At 38.1% G+C, this 21,881-nt stretch overlaps 3 protein-coding genes across 3 annotated transcripts; 1 reads left to right on the top strand and 2 right to left on the bottom strand.

The window, feature by feature from the left end:
• The first annotated feature begins 2,799 nt into the window (after positions 1 to 2,799).
• Positions 2,800 to 7,739, top strand: LOC111649550 (protein phosphatase 2, regulatory subunit B, delta). The gene is made up of 10 exons (XM_023399303.2): positions 2,800 to 2,969; positions 3,183 to 3,257; positions 3,751 to 3,848; positions 3,978 to 4,143; positions 4,267 to 4,379; positions 4,465 to 4,642; positions 4,763 to 4,927; positions 5,186 to 5,355; positions 5,781 to 5,872; positions 6,053 to 7,739. Exons 1-10 carry the CDS (start codon positions 2,963 to 2,965, stop codon positions 6,330 to 6,332), a joined length of 1,344 nt encoding a protein of 447 aa, XP_023255071.1. The 5' UTR covers positions 2,800 to 2,962; the 3' UTR covers positions 6,333 to 7,739.
• bnip4 (BCL2 interacting protein 4) lies at positions 7,499 to 10,989 on the bottom strand. The gene is made up of 6 exons (XM_023399305.2): positions 10,828 to 10,989; positions 10,252 to 10,423; positions 10,079 to 10,139; positions 9,820 to 9,926; positions 9,252 to 9,401; positions 7,499 to 8,454 (listed from the first exon to the last, which is right to left on the bottom strand). The coding sequence occupies exons 1-6, from the start codon at positions 10,868 to 10,870 to the stop codon at positions 8,412 to 8,414; spliced, it is 576 nt and encodes a 191-aa protein (XP_023255073.1). The 5' UTR covers positions 10,871 to 10,989; the 3' UTR covers positions 7,499 to 8,411.
• An 8,755-nt stretch (positions 10,990 to 19,744) lies between these two features.
• On the bottom strand, positions 19,745 to 21,705 carry LOC111649551 (alpha-2A adrenergic receptor-like). Its single transcript, XM_023399304.2, has one exon. It carries the CDS (start codon positions 21,269 to 21,271, stop codon positions 20,060 to 20,062), a length of 1,212 nt encoding a protein of 403 aa, XP_023255072.1. The 5' UTR covers positions 21,272 to 21,705; the 3' UTR covers positions 19,745 to 20,059.
• Between the last annotated feature and the right edge of the window lie 176 nt (positions 21,706 to 21,881).

Below are 21,881 nucleotides of genomic sequence, written 5' to 3'. Positions count from 1 at the left end.
CACTGAACTTGTAAAAATGTGAAAAATCTAATGTATACAACAATTAGGCTGTGCAGTTTATTAAATCACAAATTAGGCTTTAGTCAAATGTTTCTCCTTCACACTGTGACAATGAACACAAACAGTTCCTTTTGTTTTTTAGTAGTGCACTATTAATCAAGACAGCATTTTCTTTACTCTTATTTCTAAGAATGATATGTAGTGAGGACAGACATTTTAGAATGCAATTAAAATTAAACTAAATTTGAGAAACGCCTCTTTTCATAATTTCCTCGAATTTAAAAAGTGGCATTTCACATCCTTTATTCCGAACTGGCAATTAATAGCATCTGTACCCACAAAGTTAATGCTTTAAAATGAAAACTATGTCGTACTTATTGTATCCAGCGAGTAATGTCTACACTGCCTCATCAGACAAATACGCATTTTGTTCCATTTAGTCAGAGGTTGAAGCCATAGTAAAAACCACTGCAAACCCCATTTGATAGTGTGTAAATGCACAGGGCTCCTCATGTAGAAGTCAAGGATGTTTTGGAGGTTCAAGTGGTTCTTACAATAATGATGGTTTTACAGAACACTGGTGAGCCATCTATTTTTAATTCAAGGGTAACATCCACCATGTCTTTTAACTACTAATGGGATCACTACACAAGCAGGTGTAGAATGCTTATTGGGGTTTATTACGTTTAAAGTCACTATTCACCTGTGTCTTAGGGAACACCTGTAAAATGTATAATTTACACAAATTTCTATGTATGCTCTTTCATTTCTATGAGCAGTGTTACACCAGCCAACTTGTACTAACACTGCAGGCACAAGTTGGTCCACCTTTATATATATAACAATAGATATAGATATAGTCTTCCTAACCTCCAGGCCTCTGCTCTGCTTCTCCCCGAGGGACGCTGTGTGAGTGATGAGGGGGATGTGGAGCTCTGGAGATACCGGGGAGAAGGTTTTGGTGAGATTTGGTCCAGGTCTTTCAGGTTACATCTCGCCACCTCCAGGACAATCTGCAAATTCGGAAAACAAATAAAAGCACAATGGACAAAATGCCATCAATATGTAGTAGGTATCCAGAGCTCATTATCACAGTTACTTGAAGTCAGTGCAGAGGGTTAGCAAGCTTCAAAGACACATACGACCTGTAACATCTGGTTAAAAACAAGCATTATTTCTTAATGAGCACCATGCTATTTAAAGATAAAGAGTAAAATTAGAATATAATAGCTGCTGTAAAAACATAGGACCTCATTTTACTTTTCAGTGAAATTAATAGCCTGTTTCTATCAATCAGTGCACTTAAGAGGACATACAGTATCTCTGGTTATTCCGTCCACTGAAATGTGCCCTAGATATTACATATTCTCATACGTCATCAGAATCTGCAAATTTTTTTGTTTTTTAGTTTCTTTCTTTCTTTCTTTTTTTTTTTTTTTTTGGGGGAATGTGACTTTTTTTTATTGCACAATCAGCCCCTATGGGTTATCCATCGCCTCCCAATTCTTGACAACTCCCACCCCTCAGAGAGTGCTGTTTACAGAAAAATAAGCATAAAACTAAAAACAGCCACCACAGCTTGAACATCATGTATATTTTGCATCATGATTTTGAGCATATCCCCCCAAAAATAGAAATATGCATGGCATACTTTTTTTTGGCAAATTCTGAGCAGAAAAGTTTGTTCCCTAATGTAGACTCCACCATTTGAAGAAAACAATACAAAATGACTGTGTGTTGGTTGACACAGACTGAATGCTCCATATAAAATAAAATTAAAAAACTCAAATAAAAGATCAACCAAAATAAAATGTATTTTCTATTTTAGAAGTGATGTAAATTAAAATCAAGATTTAGATAGATAGATAGATAGATAGATAGATAGATAGATAGATAGATAGATAGATAGATAGATAGATAGATATTGTCAAGACTGTAAGAGACATAGCCTTTTGAGCAAATTACTCCTTGTCCTTACAGGTCAACAGTCAAAGTCAAAACTGAGAAAATAAATTGTTGTATTTTAACTTTTTAACTTACTATTTGTTTTTGATTGGACTTGATGGATCAGGCTTTACACATCAAGTCCCAAAGGACAAGCTAAAAATACAAAAGGCCCTATGGCAGTTCTGTGAAATGGGATCTGAATAATACATAAGTATGTACATTCAGTTTATTACCCTCAGAGATACAACACACCTGCATTACCAATCGAAAAAACAACTAGGTTTTCATCCTTTTGCCCACTAGATGTCACCCACTGACCATACAATACAAAGCTGGGGTACTTCTAAGGTGTCATACAATGTTTTTGAGTTAGGACACACTTAATATTTAACAGCTACAAGGACCAAGCGAACAATAAAACTAGAAAAACGTTTTACCGTGAATAATATAATTTGTAAATAGAAGTTTTTCAATGCTATAACTTAATCAGATACATTACACATTATACATTACACTATATTCATGACACCTGGTCTATGGACACAGGATTAGAAAATGTTACACTGCATAGCTATTTCTTCTTGTTCTTTGCGTGCTTCAGCTTTTATCAAAGGATACCTACACCTGATGTGCAGTGTCATATGTGTCATATGTCCCACCCACGAATCAGAGGACAGCTGAATTGGCTTAAACAGACTCGATATGAAGCGCTTAATGTGGAATGTAATAGAGGTAAAGTCGAAAGAACTGAAAATAAAGACTGAATGCAGATTTAATAAAATGATGCTCGGGAGGATGGAGGGAGCCAGGATGTGGCATGTGTGCATGACGTCATTTCTCCATGTACTGTGCGCCATTTTGGAAGAAAAAAAAATCACGGATAATTTCCGTGGTCTTGACAGATCCGGACCCGAGTCTTCACACTGATTGTGGATGCTATCTGTTCCCCCGAGCAAGCCGCATTGGTTGATTAAGTATTGGAAGCTGTGTAAAGCAAGAGCTGCTAAATGAAGCAATGGCGGGTAAGCTACTTTTGAAGGGGTGAGAGGGATCCACCTCACTTGGTGTGTGTGATGGCCTGAATCTGCAAGTTAGCTAGCCAACGTTAGCGCTGGCGAGCTAAGGTGCTAGTTGTCAAACTGTGTCACTGTCAGGTCGTTTTATCGCCACACGAAACGCAAATGAAACGCAAACCAACGCTGTGTTCTTTTGTCTCTTTTGTGTTTTTTTTACAGGAGTTGCAGGAGGAAATGATTTCCAGTGGTGTTTCTCTCAAGTGAAAGGAGCGATAGATGAAGATGTTGCGGAAGGTATGTGGCTAACGTTAGCTCGGCGGTTAGGCTGGAACGGTGGGAAGCTAGCTAGATGGTCTGATGATGATGATGATGCTCTGTGGACTTCACATGAGATGCACGATAGCTAGATGGTCACACAGATTTTAATACAGGGCAGCTGTCGTGATTGGTGTGAGTCTGTTTGTGGATCAATTGCACAAACGCCCTTTCTTCAGTAAATAACTGTATGCCGCTAGCTAGCTATATGCTAGGTGGTGGCTAAGCTATTAAAAGGGGAGCGACCGTGTCCATGACGTCAATGTGCTGCGTCCATAAATTGTCAAAGTGACATCATGCGTGTTTTCATTCATTCATACATGAATGGGTGTGCGTGTTGTGCGCGTTTGGCTGTATGTGTGTCACAAGAAAAATGTAATCTGCACCGCTAGCATGATTCTAGCTGCCATCAGAACTGTAATCGAGGAAACTGAGCTGTGAGGTCTTAATCAGTCTGTGTGTCCATTTTCAGCTGACATAATCTCAACGGTTGAGTTCAACTATTCTGGAGAATTGCTCGCAACTGGAGATAAAGGAGGCAGAGTAGTGATATTTCAACATGAACAAGAGGTAAGATTCATATAGAGCAAGACAAGAGTATCTTCATCAGCAGTCTAATGGCAGAATGTACATGCTGACTCTATGTTGCAATGATACTGTGTGCACTTTGTGACTTATGTTTACAATGTTTTCTTCCAGTCTAAGAATCGTCCACACCTGCGCGGGGAGTACAACGTCTATAGCACTTTTCAGAGTCACGAGCCAGAATTTGACTATTTGAAAAGTTTAGAAATCGAGGAAAAAATTAATAAAATAAGATGGCTACCCCAACAAAATGCTGCTCACTTTCTACTTTCGACAAATGGTAAGAGTTCCGAGTTTATCTATTTTGATTATTTGGTATTACAATTTGAAATTGTGTGAATGAACTTAATTCTAATTATTCTTCACCTCTAAATTTTACAACTTCCTTATCTATTTTTGTCAGATAAAACTATCAAATTGTGGAAAATTAGTGAAAGAGATAAACGAGCAGAAGGTTACAACCTGAAAGATGAGGATGGACGACTCAGAGACCCCTTTAGAATCACCTCTTTACGGGTATGTAACCTGTGTCATATTCAAACATGGCTGTTTATGGTTTTAATAAAATCTTATCTAAATAGGTGCATGTTGTATGTTTCAGGTACCAGTACTGATGCCAATGGATCTCATGGTAGAAGCAAGCCCACGGAGGATCTTTGCAAATGCGCACACCTATCACATTAATTCCATTTCTGTAAATAGTGATCATGAAACGTACCTCTCCGCAGATGACCTAAGAATAAATCTATGGCACTTGGAAATCACAGACAGAAGTTTTAGTATCCTTTTTCCTCATCAGAAAGCAGCAGATATTAGATATGTGGCTTAGGGGTCAATAGTCTCTGCACTCCTTCATAATGAAATGTAAGACTGTTAGTTCCTTAACAGTGTGTTCCCAGATATTGTAGACATCAAGCCTGCCAACATGGAGGAACTGACAGAAGTAATCACAGCTGCTGAGTGCCATCCACACCAATGCAATGTATTTGTGTACAGCAGTAGCAAAGGCACCATCCGCCTGTGTGACATGCGAGCAGCGGCACTCTGCGATAGGCACTCAAAGTGTAAGTACCTCCACTGCATGTGAATTGAGTAATTTAATTAGTCGATCAGTGGAAAAATCATTGATTAAAGTTTAGATGGATCAATTAAGTAATTAATTAATTAAAAATACTAGACATTAAGTAATCTAATATTTAGATTTCCTGCTTTTAAAACATCACTTTCTTTATTTTGAGTTATTGTAGTTTAACAAAGTCATGCTGGGAATGATTAGAGATATTAGAAATAACAATTGAGGATTTATTTATTTATTTTTTAAGTCTTTGAGGAGCCTGAGGATCCAAGCAGCCGATCCTTTTTCTCTGAGATCATCTCCTCCATCTCGGACGTGAAGTTCAGTCACAGTGGACGCTATATGATGACACGTGACTACCTCTCCGTCAAAGTTTGGGACCTCAACATGGAGAACAGGCCAGTGGAGACATATCAGGTGCATAAACATACTTATCTTGTGACTTAAAATATACCTGACATTAACCCTGCGTGAAAACGAAGTAAGCATTGTTTCAAAAATGATCTCTCTGAGTCAAGTGACAGCTTAAAATCAGTAATGTAAGAAATTAAAAAGCACTAAATGGTTTTTCTGTGATTGAAGTTTTAAACAATGTCATTTTGACTATATGGCATGCAAGCTCCTAATGACTCAAGAAAAGTAGGAGTAGGTGTCTGTTGAATCTGAGGACAGTTGTGCTAAAATGTTCCAAGCAGAAGTCACTGTTCATGTGATAAAATTGTAATATGCAGGCCAAGTATTGTGTTAGCTGGATGATCCCTTTTGCACTTAAATTCTATTCATATTGATGAAGACATCTGCCTCAAGTGAATATTTAGGCTAAGTCATTTGTTTTGTTTCAGGTGCATGAATACCTTCGCAGTAAACTCTGCTCCTTGTATGAAAATGACTGCATCTTCGACAAGTTTGAGTGCTGCTGGAATGGCAGTGACAGGTGAGTCTACTTGTTCTTGCATTGGATGACATTACACTTGCTGTTACTTTAATTGTTTGTTTTTAAAATATTCAGAACACTGTTCCTGGGTTTTGTATTAAATGTGTCTATCACTGGTGACACTCTAGGTTTTATAGCAACTCCGTGCAAACAATCACTTTGAATGTCTTTCTCCATCAGTGCCATCATGACCGGCTCCTACAACAACTTCTTTCGAATGTTTGACCGCAACACCAGGCGGGACATCACACTGGAGGCGTCCCGGGAGAGCAGCAAACCACGGGCTACGCTCAAACCCCGCAAAGTGTCCACTGGTGGCAAGAGAAAGAAGGATGAGATCAGCGTGGACAGCCTGGACTTCAACAAGAAGATCCTCCACACTGCCTGGCACCCCAAAGATAACGTGATAGCTGTGGCAGCCACCAACAACTTGTACATTTTCCAGGACAAAATCAACTAGAAGATTTGGGGCTCCAGAGGATAGGGCTTTTACCGTACCTGTGTAGTTAAGCCTACTACTTGTCTATCTGTATAAGAAGAAACAGCCTCGTTGTCCTCCTGGTGAAGAATTCGAAAGCACGTGTCTACTTTTTTTGCCACAGGAGGTTGATCCATAGGCCTGTTTTATTTTGAGTCTGAGCTTAGGTTGTTTTTGCCTTTGGCACCAGGGCAATCAACATGCCCCCCTGACCCAGAAAGCCCAATTCGGGTCTAATTGACGGAATGGCACTCCCTAGAGGTCAAACTCTTGAACGTTGGTGTTTGTGTTGACATTTTAAGCCTTCATTTCATGATTTAACAACAGAACTCTTGGAAGCCCTTAAAATGACGTCTTGTCAAAGTTGTAACATCATTTCAAAGATTTTGGGCCCTCTGAAGCACGGATTAATGGCCAATAAGCCTAACTGTAACATTCCCCCATTGGCCATGTATTCAGGCCAAACTGCTGGTGGAAGAGGCCATGAATTTGGAAAGTGGACTTGTTTCTTTTCTTCCCCTCCCTCCTCTTACTTTACCCCAGTCAATACGGTGACATAATTTCACTGACTGTATCTACTCAAGTACACCTTGTCATCCACATAATAAAAGAAACTAAAACTACAGATGTGTTTTTAAATTTAGAAGTATGTATTAAAACATGTTTATTGCTTTGCATGTTTTTATGTTGTAGAGAGGTGGAAAAATGTTCAGTCACACCACTGTCTTTTGAGCAGATCTCAAGCAAACTTGTCATGGAAATACTATTTGGGGCTACCAGTTTCAGAACCACTGTTGGAGACAACCAATAATGTGTTTGTGTCAAGAGATTAATTTCTAGTTTTTGACCATGTTTTAGGATGCAGGCTGGAAACTACATGGCACAAGATGGGGCCCAGGACAAAGGGAATCTGCAGCCTTAATACCTACTTCTATCAGTGACAGCTACAAGTTATATGTCCCCAAACGTTTTACAAACCTCATGTGCATTATTTGTAAATCCTATTTTATAGAGTTATGTCCTCATATACTGCTGCTATATGTGGCTGTCTATGAAAACACAAAGGAGGAAAATTGCACACCATACAGTTTATGTGATAGAGTGCCTCCGAGTCATGTAATAAGTAAATAAAAGTCAGACAGGCCTCATACATGTGCCCTTATTCATTTATTAGGGATGTCACCCAAATTTGAACCGCATATTGCAAATGTGGATCTTATCTCCGTAGTTGTGAATGCAGAAATGAAAGTTGACTACACAAAACATATACTGATGACATTAAAACAAACACATAATAATGCATTGTCTTTGTCCATTGATTCCTAACATGGTGGCAATGTATTCACTTGTTTATTATTTTGACCAAAGTTCAATAAAATTTTAATTGTGTTCATCTGCATGTGGTCCTCTCCTTTGGAAGTCAGCTACGTGTTCCGACATATTAACTTGTGCATAAATTCAACAAGGCCATATGTATGTTTCCAGCTTTTTTGTGCAAAGATGAACAAAATGGACCACATCTGTGCCTAATAAGCAAACATATGCTTTTCTACAATTTACAGTTGCACAAAATGAGCAATCAGTGACAAATGTTATCTCATAAACACTAAGCTAATGATCCCTTGGACAAAAAATTAAAAACAAAAAAAACAAATCAAAACTATTTAACCACTGCTGATTTAGAAAAAAAATAAATTGACAGTATATCGTTTAAAGTGGCTTCTAACTGCAAAAAGAAAAAAAGGAAATGATGTAAGATATAGTTCCCTAACATGCAGATTTAAGGAGCAGGAAGCAGCAAAACAGTCATCTCCAGGGTAGGACAGGGACTACAGCAAGAAGCAGAGGATTGGTCAATGCTCTGTTCAGGGGTACACCCCATGAAAAAAGCAATAACAGACCCTTCAATCTCCATGCTGTTGTGGGCAACATGAGGCTCTCAGTCAAATTGGACCATGTCACATGGCCACATCTACATTGATCTTCATAAGGTCCCATTTTAAGGCATGCCAAGATGGTCACATCAAGGTGACGAGTTGTTGCAACACATCACTATTCTACTTAGTAGGTGTTGTGGGAAGTTAGCCGCTTCCCAATATATATCCTAAAAGGAAAGAGACAAAAGTAAAATTAGATGCTGAGAGCAAAACATATAAATAACCATCTGGAAAATTTTTTAAAGTCTCCAAAAATATGTCTTACAAAAATACCCTGGGGCAGGGACTAAATGTCTCTACTTCATCATCATCATCATCATCATACCTTTGTCACTAGAAAAAATATGCAATGTTTTTTTTTTTTTTTTTTTTTTTTAAACACTACAGACTCTACAGGCAAATTATTGAAATGACTTAACTCTACAGACAAATTACTACTGGTACTAAACAGAATTTCCTCAGAAAGCAAGTTATGTTCTCTGCAGTTTTTCAAATAAAATAGTTGTGACACATTAGACTAAACTGAGTGACCTGTACACTCTTAGGGTTAGGAACAAAGCTTTGAACATACAAGTAGTTTACCCACTAAATCTGAGACACTGAACACAAGCATTACTGGCCGCCGCTGTCTGCCTGTCCAACAATGCTTCCAATCATGCTATACTCTGGACACTCTTAATGTTTATGACCTCTGCTTGTTTTGCTGTGGTTCTCCTCTAACATATGTTAGAGGTTTATGGAAGTAAGATCAAGGTTTATCAATGACATCAGTGATGTTTGTAAACAGTGAGAAAACTGGTCTATATTTTCACATATACATTAAATGCATGTGGTCAAAAATTGGGGTTTTAAAGGGATTTTAGAGGATCCTTCTGGAATTGCCTCTAGAGGTTCCTATTAAGTGTTTTTAGTTTGGGGGCTACTGTAATATTGCCAGAGTTAGCAATTAAATGATTTTGCTTACCCTAACCCAACAGCAAGTATGTGAGAAATGATTAATGAGGGCAGGAAAAGCTTCAGAAAGTCAGCAGAGAGAATGCCTCCCTTCTTCATGACGCTGGTGTTCCTGATGCTGAGAGAGGTCGAGCGCTTAGGGTACTTCAGCAGGAACTCCCTACAGAGGAGCACATTAATTTTTCATTGTTTTGAATACATTAAAATGAATGAGTGCCAGTTTAATGTCACACTGACACCTATGCTAACACAGACATCATTTTAAATTCAATGAATTACAATTATAAATCATGCCATAAAATAAATATACTTAGGCTCCTTATGTAAGTGATTATCACTATAGGGTTTAACAATTTCCTCTACCATCCCTGTAACTACAACCATTTTTCCTCTTGCTAGTGATTACTTGTGCATTCAAACTGTATCAACGTAGTTCATAGACATCAACACTTTGCTTGAATTGTGTAATAGCTCATTTTTTGTCCATATTTTGGAATAATGACTATTATTTACTGAAATTACAAAAACTGCATATCACAAATTAAGAGTATAAATTATAATTTGTGGTGGAAACATACTTTGGTGGATTGTTCTCAGGTCGACTAGACCAGTCCCAGATCCAGTCAGCATTTTTCTTCATCAGATTCTCCACTTCCCGTCTTGTTTCTTGGAAGTCTTCATCTGACTGAAAAATACATCCAGCATCAACTTGGCCATCACAGATATTTCAAAACAAAATTATGCTATACAATATCAAACAAACTATTTAATAAAACTACTCTTGAATGAATGTGATTATTAGATTTTGATACAGTTCAGTGGTTCCAACAAACATACCTGTGAGCTGTTTCCCTCTGAGCCTCTCCACATAAGAAGAGGAGTCTGTGCTCTGAGTGGGCTGATGTAACAACGACACATAAGGGAAACTTTGTGAATAACACTTATTGACAATCTGTGTTACACAACACAAAAGAAAAACACAAACTGTGTTTCCCCTTTTTCCTACAAACCTGTTGCATTGAGAGCTTCCTCTGGAACTGTTTCTGCCCGACTCGTTCTGTGCATCTAGCAGCATTTTCTCCAGGTCACACTCCTGGCTGGACGTGGGGATTTGCTCCTGGCTACCGTGATGACTTGTACTTTGAGAGCCATTGCTACTGAAATGCAGCTCAACCCAGGAACCTTAAATCAAATACAATAGTCGTTACACGTGAAACCTGGTGAGTATGTAGTGTTGTATCACTGGCCTACATAGCCTGGGACTGCCACGCAGGCTATGGGTACAGTAGAGCAATCAACATGGAGGGGCTCTTAGCTTGAAGGCATTCTGTTTTTGTAGCATTGCAAACCAGCCTTGTTAACTAACTACGACGATGGGGTAACGTCTTACAGTGGTCTCTCTACGTCTTATATAACGATTAAAAAAATGTAAGCTTGAGCCTGCTGGTTTGTTACATCAGCTCAGGCTTTTCACAGGGCTAGTCTAAGCGATTTAATGTTAGTCACCTTATAGTTTCTTAATTATCAGCTAGCAACTAGCATCAACACTGGTGAGGTACTAGCTTGTTTTGACGTTTATACTTTACCTTGCAAACTCTCGTCAGACGAAATGTCCTTTTGGAGCGACATTGTAATGGTAGACACTTGCGGATCCAGACGTTTACGCAGCTTTAGATGCCGAAATCTAAGCGAAATGGTGGCGAAATCTCTATAAGCAGCTGGAAATCCAGCTACCACAATAACAATGACGCAAGACTCTGTTTATCTACAACGTGATTGGCTCTGAAAGGAGGGCACGCAGAGCAGGTTGACTGAGCGCGTGTCAGCCACTCGAAAACAGCACACACACACACACACACACACACACAGACACATCCGCACATACAGAAACACGCTTCCTTAACAACCCGAATAGACATAAGTTTCATACTAACTTTGTTACAAAAATCATGTTAACACCCAAAAGAGACATTTTACTCATGTCAGCTTATTTGGCTGAACCCAATTTATTAAAGCAGTTCCACACACCTGTCTGCAGATGGCAGTCGTAGCTCATAACACCCCCCTCTCTCAGTTTTGCTTCAGTTTGAAGAGTAAATACTGTAAACCATGTGATAAAGGTCACACATCTCAGTCTCACTTAACTATGAAACTGCACGTGATGGAATTATTTGGCTTAAAATGTAAATATAGTATGTATTTATAAAAAGCCCTATATATTTCAATATGAAATGTGCTGTGGTAAATATGTCCGATATGGACGCACTGCCTGCACTCTTACAGTGTCCTTACACCACCGTCCTGTATTGATCAGTGTTAGTTACCATCCTACAATTAAATTTGTACTTTCTGGTTTAGAATTTGCTTTCACCCTGACTAAAAATGTACTGTATTTTGACAAAGTAAAACACGTGGTATTTATTGTTTGGGACTTCTTGAAGAGGCGACTCCAAATTTGAGGCTGGCAAATTTAATTATGTTTTCTACCATGGAGATTAGTATGACTCATTATTCTTGCAAAATGAAATTATTGCTACAATTGAAGGGGGCTTATTATTCTGGGGTGTGCTCTCCTTCCTGGCAGACCATGGTTTACACAGTATATATGGAGCTTACTAGATCATTTCAAAACAGAGATAAATTACTTGGGCAACCGGTAAAGAAAAAAAAAAGCAGTTTTCCTCCTTACCAAAAAACAAGCTTGCACAAACAATAAGCAATATTAATTAAATCCCCTTTGGAGCTGCATCAGGGTTTTGTTTTGCAATTAAGCATTTTAATTTTCTGTAAGCTGTTTTGAACAGTAAGCTATTGTCTACAGTGTAGTCTCTGTAAACAAAGTATGTTTGCTCTATTTTGTCAGGGAACTGAGAGCACAATTAAGAATCACACATAGACAGTATGAAGGAGACACAGACTGATTACGCTACAAGTAAAGAGTTTCATTTTAAATTCTGCTCCCTCTAGCAGAGGAGAAAAGATGCCCTTTTCACACTGTACATGGGAATACCTGAGAATTCACTTGTAAGCCAGACAGATGGATAATTCAGAGTAGACATATTAACAAATAATGGCATAGTGGGGAGCAATAATCACTAGAAAATTTCCAAATTTTCCAGCCAGAGCCATAACATTGTGTATGGAACGACAACTGCTAGATGTCAGCCAAAGAGGAGGCAACAGAAACATTATGTTCCATATCACGTTTTTCTATAATTTAAAAACAAGGCCTGTATATTATAATAACCAAGCCTCTTGAAGGTGTTCAGCTCTGTTCAATGTAGTAGCTACAAAGTGTAATATAATAAAATGTCAGTGATATTGATTTTATCAACATCCATACACTTAGTGTTCAACAATAGCTAAATAAACATTTATGAAAACATAAGCGATAAAAAATGTATCACAGATAATATCTCAAATAATATCAAGCTCTGTGTGAAACTTGTTTAAATTTTCATGTAGTGCTGTCAGAATTTATGATGGAGGCAATATTGGCAGTAATTTTGTTAAGTGTTATGAATGTTGCGTTCCACTCCACATCCTAGCTCTCATTACAAAAATGCCAGCCAGATGGTGTATGCACCACAATGAATGCATTACACAATGTTATAACACGCCTCCATTCTCCATATTGAGCTGTTTGCCATGTATGGTTTTGACCAGAAGCATTATTCAGAGTTCAACACATAATCTGATTAATAATATGCAGTTATCAAATAACAAACAATAATATGAAAAACTTTGCCACATTTATAAGCTCACAAAAGCACTGAGCAACTGGCTTTGCAAACATCGCTGAATTTACACTTTATAAAAGCTGTAGCCATTGTGCAAAGCAGTATACTCAAAGATCTGAGAGAATAAAAAGAAAACCTCAAAGCAGCTCAAATATATACAAAAGTAAACTGTATTCAAATCAAGAATTAAAAGTAAGATTGTAATATGAAACATTTACAATCCCAAGGAAGGAAGTCCCCTCTCCTTCCCTTGAGCCCATTAAATTAAACCAGAAATTACCGTCTGGAAGTCTGTCACCGATCACCATAGATAATCTACCATTATCAGAGGTACCAGAGGTCTTTCAGGAAGAAGAAATTCACATCCTGCTTTGCATCAGTTCACCCAAGAAAGAATTAATGAAGTAATACCCAAATGGTACAAGAAATCTAATTGAACAATATTAATGGTAATATCAATGGTACAAAAACACTTCAGCTGTTCTTTGCCCTGTACCGGATGTATACCTTATGAATTTGATATTTTTTTCTCTGTAGTGTGGTTTTTGTTGTTTGAAATGGCCTTGATGGACGTCTGTTCTCTATAAGTGCCCTTCTACTTGTAGACATACCCATATAGTGTAAGATCCATTGGTGCCATCAAGGAGAGCAGTCATGATCCTTTCCCAGAAACTTGCTCCATCACCGCATGGGAGGTCCCAAGAACTATAGTGGGCTGTAAGCTGTATAATACAAATAAATAGATGATGATAAATAGACAACTCAAAATGTAACAGATGGAATATTGCATACAAATTATCTATAAAGGCTAGTTCAATTTGCCAGACAGCAATATTGCCATGCAGTGCAAATAAATCAAGTCGTCTGTGCTTAGCTTATTTGACTCGGTTTGCTACCAGCTGCCAGCGGTATCTCTTTGTTTACATGCTACATTTAAATCATGGTTTTTCGGAAAGATAAATGCAACCACACAGCTTGTTGGACAACACTTACTTTACGCATGTTCGACCAAAGACAACTCAGCAAAATGACCCTCGAGTTCCTCTTGCACCCAGCACGCACCACGTATTTGTTATTATTTCTTTATTAATTTTAATCGTTAATTACACTTATTTTATATTTTAAAATATAGCGCTCATGTTCCCGCCAGATTCGGTTTTTTTCGTTCCCCGCCAGATTCGTACCACAATGGAGTCAAAAGATACGTCACTTCCGGTTGCCATTTCTTAAATCATCTGGGAATTACCTGCACGTAGCACCACGTAGACGTGAAGTATATCGCATCTATTTTGGTTTCAATGGAATGTCGAAACGTGTTCAAAACACCGGTAAGTGCTGCAAAACCACCCGCGGAATTTTCCCAGAATGTTTAAACAATGCTAGCTCTTTGTAGCTCGTCTAGTTTCAAGTGTAAAAATAATAGCTAACTGTGTTAGTTAGCCTACATAAGAGGCAAATAGGGGCTAGCTACAAGGGGTTTGTATAATTATTTTATACAAAATAGGCCATCCGTCCACTGTCAGTTACATTACAATAAAATAATTCAAGTATTATTCAGCCTATATAGCTATCTTCATATATTTTCCCTAACCAGTGGTGTAATAATTACTCACATCTTTTACTTTACTTAAAATATACTTAAGGTACTAAAAGTAAAGTACTTATTATACAAAATGGCCAATTTCACAATAATGTATACCATATTGTTGCTGAATTGTAGTGGAGTAGCAGTATAAAGTAGCAGAAAAATGGAAATACTCGCATAAAGTAACTCTTAATTGTACTTAAGTACAATAATTGAGTAAATGTACTTAGTTACTTCCCACCGCTGACCCTAACCAATAGCCTCTCAAACATCAGCATACCAAAATATAGCTAGCTATTCAGCCAGCTTATTGGGTACAGTTGCTTCTAGTAATATCCTAAACAATGACCACAAACAATATCAACACTAAAATGCCAATAACATTTTCATAAAATGATGATTTACCTTTACAGCAGTGGAAAGGATCCTCAGTCCACCTCCTACATCTCAAATGTTTGGAGAAGGCGAATCTTTCAGTACAAATCACCTGGAAAAAAGGCCAAAGGAAACATCATCTGCTGACCAGTAGAGGTAACTGCCACAACACACTCACCTGAATCCATGTGTCAAATGGCACTACTGAAGTATTGAAGTGTAGTATATATGTCATACATGTGCAGGGGAGAATACATCTTTAAATGTTTAGACAGACTATGACCACTACTCTTCATAAGTGGAATTTGGTCAATGGTTCGGGTGCCTTAGCAGGGCCAGTCCACCATCCACTTCTATGCTGGAAAAATCTGTTTAATACCCATTGAAACGGGAACACTGTGTAAAAAAAGTATATTGTCCATAGAGGTGAAACTATATCTCATATATTGATTCCACTCACTCTGCATAATGTAATCATGTCATGTTTTGACTTTAAATAATCAGTTTCTGTGACTTATTATTCCATTGTCCATGACAATACTCAGTCGGTTTGCCTTGTTGCCTAATACCCTGTTAAAAAGAAGTAGAACAGACAATGTTGACACTTTTGCAGCAGATGACAAGAGTAAAAAGGAGAAGCAGAGGGCACATACAGATGTCACAGTTTATAGTGAGGCACAGTTTGTTCTATCTGTGTGTAGGTGTGTGATAACTGACAGCGTGTTGAAGGATGAACTGGTGTCAACAACAGGTGGCTGGTGTGGACAGATAAAGCACAATGATAGTAAGCTTGATCAGGAGTTGGTGTTTACTCTGTGTCTGTGTGTAGCTGACATCATCCAGAAGCACATGGTTGGGATGGGGGGTGTGCATAAGCATGAAGAGTAGAGTAGGCCAGACTGAAATTGGATACGATCAATAGCACAGACGGGACAAGATGGCTAAGGAAGAATTATGGTGCATGGAGCAGAAGCTTCATTTGTCATGAATGTGGATTCGCTGCAGAGCCTAGAAGCATTGTTGTAGATGGTGCTTGGAGTTTCACAGAAGGCTGGAGTATCTCTGCTTTTGATGATGATGAGCAAGGAGAATGAGTTATTGGAGTTACTTAATATTACATCCTGTATACTTTTAGTAAACGTTAACTCTCTGTGACTGATATTTAAACGAGTAAGACCCATATTTTGGGATAACTCATAACTGTTCAGCTTTAAAACTTTTCACCCTTTCGCCCCCCCACTTCTTTTCTTCTGTCTCATTCAAATGAGTTCAGTAAACTTAAGTTCAGTACCATGTAAAAGAGAATTTGTTTATAAAATAAAACTTCAGACATCAATTTTAATGTGCTCAAAATGAGCAAACACAACAGACAGACAGAGTGCAAGAAAAAAAAGCCTTTCTATATAATTTGCTTAAAGTGATATAACTCACAGTCACATTAGTAACATTAACAATAACAGCAGTCACATTAATTGAATAAAACTGCTATAGGGACATTTAGATGGAGTATTATGTGTAAAAGTGACCCACACATTTTGTGCACCAATACAATCCCATATACATACCATATACTTTCAGCTTTTATGTATGGATGCAAGAAACACATTTTACTGAAGTTTTATATTTTTCATTCGAACAGCATGACCTGAGGTAAATTCTGTATAAATTAGGTAAATTCAAAATCCATTGTGCAATACAATCCTGTTAATTTAATCACATCATTTTTTTAATTAATAGTTTTACCATATTTTTTGTTGCATCTAGAAACAAAAAGGAGGTAATGTGAATATATTAAAGCATGGATGAATAAAGACTATCTCAAAGAATGAACTTCCATTTGTTGATGCATTTGATATATTTAGCAAATTCTATATATACTATGTGTTTTGTCTCTCATTTTCCCAGTTGGGTCCCTATTTTCCTTTGGTCTTCTTGAACCCCTTCCCAACAAGCATGTTTGGCTTTTTTGATGAGCTAAGAAAGTATAAGACCCTATTAGCTGATTAACTTTATCCCCAGCACAAATCACAATAATCCATTTCTCAAGGACTGGAGATCAAGAATGGCCTCTAATAGGTCCAGTCTTAGTAAGCAGAAAACATTGGGCCTGGGAAGTCATTCAGGAAATATCTAAATTTTCAGTTTTCTTACTGATATGGTTGGTCATATCAATTTTTGCATAAATGCATTCACATGCAGAATATACACTCTGCATATTGTACCTAGAAATATTGTTATTAAATTGCATTATACACATTCAAAAAATATTAATAATAGTAAGATTTTTCATTGAGTAAAATCTTGATTGTGAATGTGATGGTGAGCAGGAGGGGAAGAGAAATCAGTGAGAGTGAGATTGCACGGGGCAAATTAAACAGGATTTCCTGCTGCTTACATCCTTCAGACTATCATTTGATTATTTTGCATCCTTATCAATTCAAGAGGGAGGACATATTATACGCCCAAGTGTGCATGATACATTGTGCTCAATCCATAATGAATGACCCAACATTCAATTAAAAACACTCTATTCATCACTAGCTATGATTTAAACTGGTTAGTATGGTCTTGATGCCTTTGTCTGATTCTGTGCGACCCTGCCTCGACAATCTTTGTATGTCTGGGATGCAGCCTGCTCTCTTTGGTCTTTTAAGTTTACCAACCTTTTTGAGAGACATGACAAGCAGCTTTAAAAAGCACTTACTGTGTTGTAGGCAGGAGAAATTAGAGGTAAATGGAGAGGACTGACTCAGGAGCTGTGTGAAAGCTATGGGAACTCCTGCCAGAGGCAGCTTATAAAGCATAGTTTTAATAGCTGTGGTGTCACAAGCATAAATCGTGACGCTCTGAAGTGGCCTTTAGAGGGGGAAATAAATCATTGTCTCAGCAGACAGCGAAAATGGACGTGTGCGGGCGTACACGCTGAGAATAGCAATCCTTAAAGTAACCGACTGTTTAGAGTTTGTAACCAACTGTAATTTACATTGATGTGGAGTGAGGTGCAGGAGACTGAAAACTAAATTCACTGATACATTTGACAGCATTCATTAACACAATTAATTCTTTATGTCACCAATGTTTTTGTGGTTTCATCATTTTAATCATTAAATACTGCCAAGTCAACTGTTTTCATTGAGTTGTTTTTTTCCCCTTCAGCTCTTGATGAATTTTTAGGATTGTAATGGGTATTTTGGCATTTCATCTCTCTATCTTTTTTGGTGAGCATATGCTTAAAAAAACTTTAATGTATGCATCCAATATGGTTGTCATTTTAATTAAATGATGCATTCAGAAGGCAATCTCTGCAGTTCAATCTTTTAAGACATACTGGTGTGCCTGGTAAAAATGTTATATTATATATGAAGGATTGTCTTGCAAATATTTTATGGTAGTAAACATACATAATGTCGATCGCTCAGTATTAATACAAAGAGCTACTCCTGCTGAAATGTTCCAACAGCTATAATAATCTATGTGTTCTTCACTTTTCTTACATTCTATGGCATGTTATGACACGCATTTGTCCCGTGCTGTTTAAACGTATCGATACCAACTGTCAGCATCAGTGCTCCAACAAAGCCTTATAATCAAAAAGATTCATCCTCCATAAATTCTTGTTGCCATAACTCCTCTAATACCAAGGTTTTGTCAGATTGTTCGTGGGAACACTATCAGCAGTCTACCATCTGTGGTAAATACTGGATGTTGTATTTAAAGACTCAGGGACATGGTTAAACCCAAACATGTGTACCACAGGAATCTCAAAACTCTAGAGTCCCAGAGACCAAGTCATGGGAATCACTTATTTGCTGTATGCATGAGAGGTTGTTGGTGGAAATGTTTGCTAAGTTAAAACAATTATGGATGATGCATTTACTTTATTTGAGATTCACATACTGATACTGGTCAAAAAGTCTATTTGTTGAAGAAAGGTTATAGTGCTGTGAAAACTGTGCTAAAAAGGAGAAGAGATGGGGCACGTTGATAACAGACCAAATCAAGGAACACGACACATTGATAAGCTTGTGCGGATATTAACCTCACAGTGTAATTTGCAGCAGCCACTCATATTTCTATCACTGCACGATTTCTGTTTGACTCCAGGGGAGGATTTAATGATATCCTGATATGAAGGGCCATAATTCATGTTAAACTGCATTCAGTATTGTTGTGCCACCCGTACCTCCTAGGCATAATTTTCTCTTCATATAATTGTCTTGTTCTTGTGCTTGTTATGAGAGAACGAGATAGGGTGTGGGGTGGGAATATATTTTTGAGTACAATTTGCTGTCATGCGCTCTTGGTATTGTTTGTACTGTTGTACAAAGATATTTGATTTGCAATAGCATTGTAGCATTTACGATTATTTGCTTTTCTAAATCTGTCTTTTCTTTTATTCTGATGACTATTGCAGGGAGAGGTTTATTTTCCAAATAACATGCATCCATTTTGACATTCCATTTCTCTTGTACATAATTTGTTTTCAGTCATGATAAAATAATTTGCCAGGTTTGTTTACACACTGTTGACATTTCAGTGGATTTACAGTATTTATAAAATATTGCATAACAAATATGAGTAAACATTTTCTTGAACTACATTGTGGTCTGTCAGTTTGAAGAGCTGATAAATGCAGTTTGCATGTGCTGTGATATGAGCTTTAGACATCTGCCTTTTCTATTACCCACATTATTCTTTTCATTTTCACAATTTTCTTTCCTTTCAGTCGGTCTTTAAATTTTATCGCACTAGGACCCGAAGCATGACAGATTGTAGATAAAAAAAAAACCACACACACAGACGTAGAAGAAGACATATCACCCATGTTATCACAGTTGTACAGTGTCAAAGTGTAAACTCACAGGTTATCACGGCGGAATACCAGCTGTAAAACAAATTGTACATTTGAGATTTTTTTATATTGCAAAACAAATATTTACTGACATGGAATTACACAAAATGTCAAAACAGAAGAGTAGTATATGCTACATTTCACATTTTTCAAACATTCAATAAACATCTTCTAACATAATTTTAATGTAATATTTACACTGGCTTTGAGCCTTAATGTAAAGGACCAACAATGCAGTTTTTGAAGTTCATGCACAAAAACCTTATTCATAAGCCTGTTCTGTTTGTTTTGCAAAGGATCTTTTTAAAAGACCTCCTGAAGTCATTATTGAAGATAGTGTAAATAACAGGATTTAGTGAGCTGTTGCAGTAACCAAACCAGAAAAACATTTTGAACAGTGTCTCTGGAAGTCCTTCGCAGCAGAGGTGACACAAAGCAGCAAGTGTGTATGTGAAGAAAAAGGGGAACCAGCAGAGAACAAACACTCCCATAACCACAGCCAAAACAAATGTGAAGCGCCTCTCTCTGTACTGCCTTCCTTTCCACTTGCTCACCCTCACACAGGGCTGCACATCTGGCTTTGGAGAGGTTTCTCCAGGCCTCACCTGAGCCACTTTGACTGTCCTTAGACCCCTCTTTTTCTTCAGGGAACATAGCATGGTTTCATTCCCATCCGAAGAGGAGGGTTCTTCCTCCATGTCGAACCCATTGATTTCTCTGCCGTCCCCCTCTTCCACTTCCCTCCCTCCTCTGTCTTTTCTCTCCAGGGGGTCCAGACCACACTTTGTGTCCTCTAAGTTGCCATTTTCTCTTTGCCTTTCACCTGGCGAGGCTCTTGTTCTTTTCTTGGCAATCTGGTAGATTCTAACATAAACCATAATCATGATGATGCAGGGTGCAAAGAAGGAGGCTGTGCTGGAGAATAAAATGTACCATTTCTCCTCATTAATTCTACAATCAGGGCTGTCCTTGTTCCCCTCATTCTTTTTCATTGTGATAAGCGGTGGGAATGAAATGATGGCAGCCAGTACCCAAACTATGAAGACTGTGCATTTAATCCTGCGTGGTGTCCTTCTCAGGTTGTACTCAATCGCTTGAGTTACGGACCAGTATCTGTCCAGGCTGATGGCACACAGGTGAACGATGGATGAGGTGCAGAAGAGCACATCCAAAGCCAGGTAGATTTCACACCACACTTTACCAAAGTACCAGTAACCCATCAGCTCATTCGCTAAAGAGAATGGCATCACTAAGGTGGCAACCAGGATGTCTGCACATGCCAGAGAGACTAAAAACAAGTTCTGAGGTGCTCTCAGGGCTCGGCTTGTGATCACAGCAATTACTACCATGACATTGCCAAAGACAGTTAGCAGGATGAGGATACCAACCAGGATCGTTAGAGGCACAGAGGTCTGCACAGTATAAGGGTGCCTGACAGACAAAGTCTCATTTTCTCTGGTGAAGATAAAACAACCCATCAGGATGAGCTGTGGTGTCGATAATGTCCGAACAGTGCTCTGTGAGGAGGCTCGGAAGCTTTGCTTGCCAGCAGTGTATTAATTGCATCCATTCAAGAACACAGCATCAGAAGATTGAGTCTCTTCATTTTGTTGACTGGAAAATACTGTTGCTTCTTTCCTCTTTAGCAGTGAGAACATTGATATCGTCAGAGAAAAATTACAAGATATGTTTCTTTATATTAAAAGACCAAAATGAAAAATAATTAAGGGAATAAAGTGAACTTTGATTTATTCCCAGTTTCCCACATCAGAAACTTTAAAAATACATCTATTCTTTAAAAAATAATTCTTCATCCACCAACCTTTTTAGACTGAAAACTTGCAGTTAAGTCCCTTGGAAGACATTTCATAAAACAGACTTACATTGTAGATAGTGCTGGCTCAGGCAGATCTTTTCATCTGCTGTGGCTGAAGTGGAGAGTACGTCTTTTATATGGGCTTGATCTGACGCTGAGGATCTGTGATGCTTGTACCACTTCAGTGAGAATGGGAATGGGCGGGGTTCATATGCTGCTGGAGATTTAAAAGCAATTTGGTGTTGCTTGCAGATCTGAAACCATTGGCTGAT

The sequence above is a fragment of the Seriola lalandi genome, unplaced genomic scaffold (genome assembly GCF_002814215.2).
Source record: "Seriola lalandi dorsalis isolate HSWRI2012SDOR001 ecotype SW California unplaced genomic scaffold, Sedor1 jcf7180002051200, whole genome shotgun sequence".
NCBI classification, from domain to species: domain Eukaryota; kingdom Metazoa; phylum Chordata; class Actinopteri; order Carangiformes; family Carangidae; genus Seriola; species Seriola lalandi.
The sequence above is the reverse complement of the archived record's forward strand: the minus strand, read 5'-3'. Positions and strand labels throughout refer to the sequence as shown.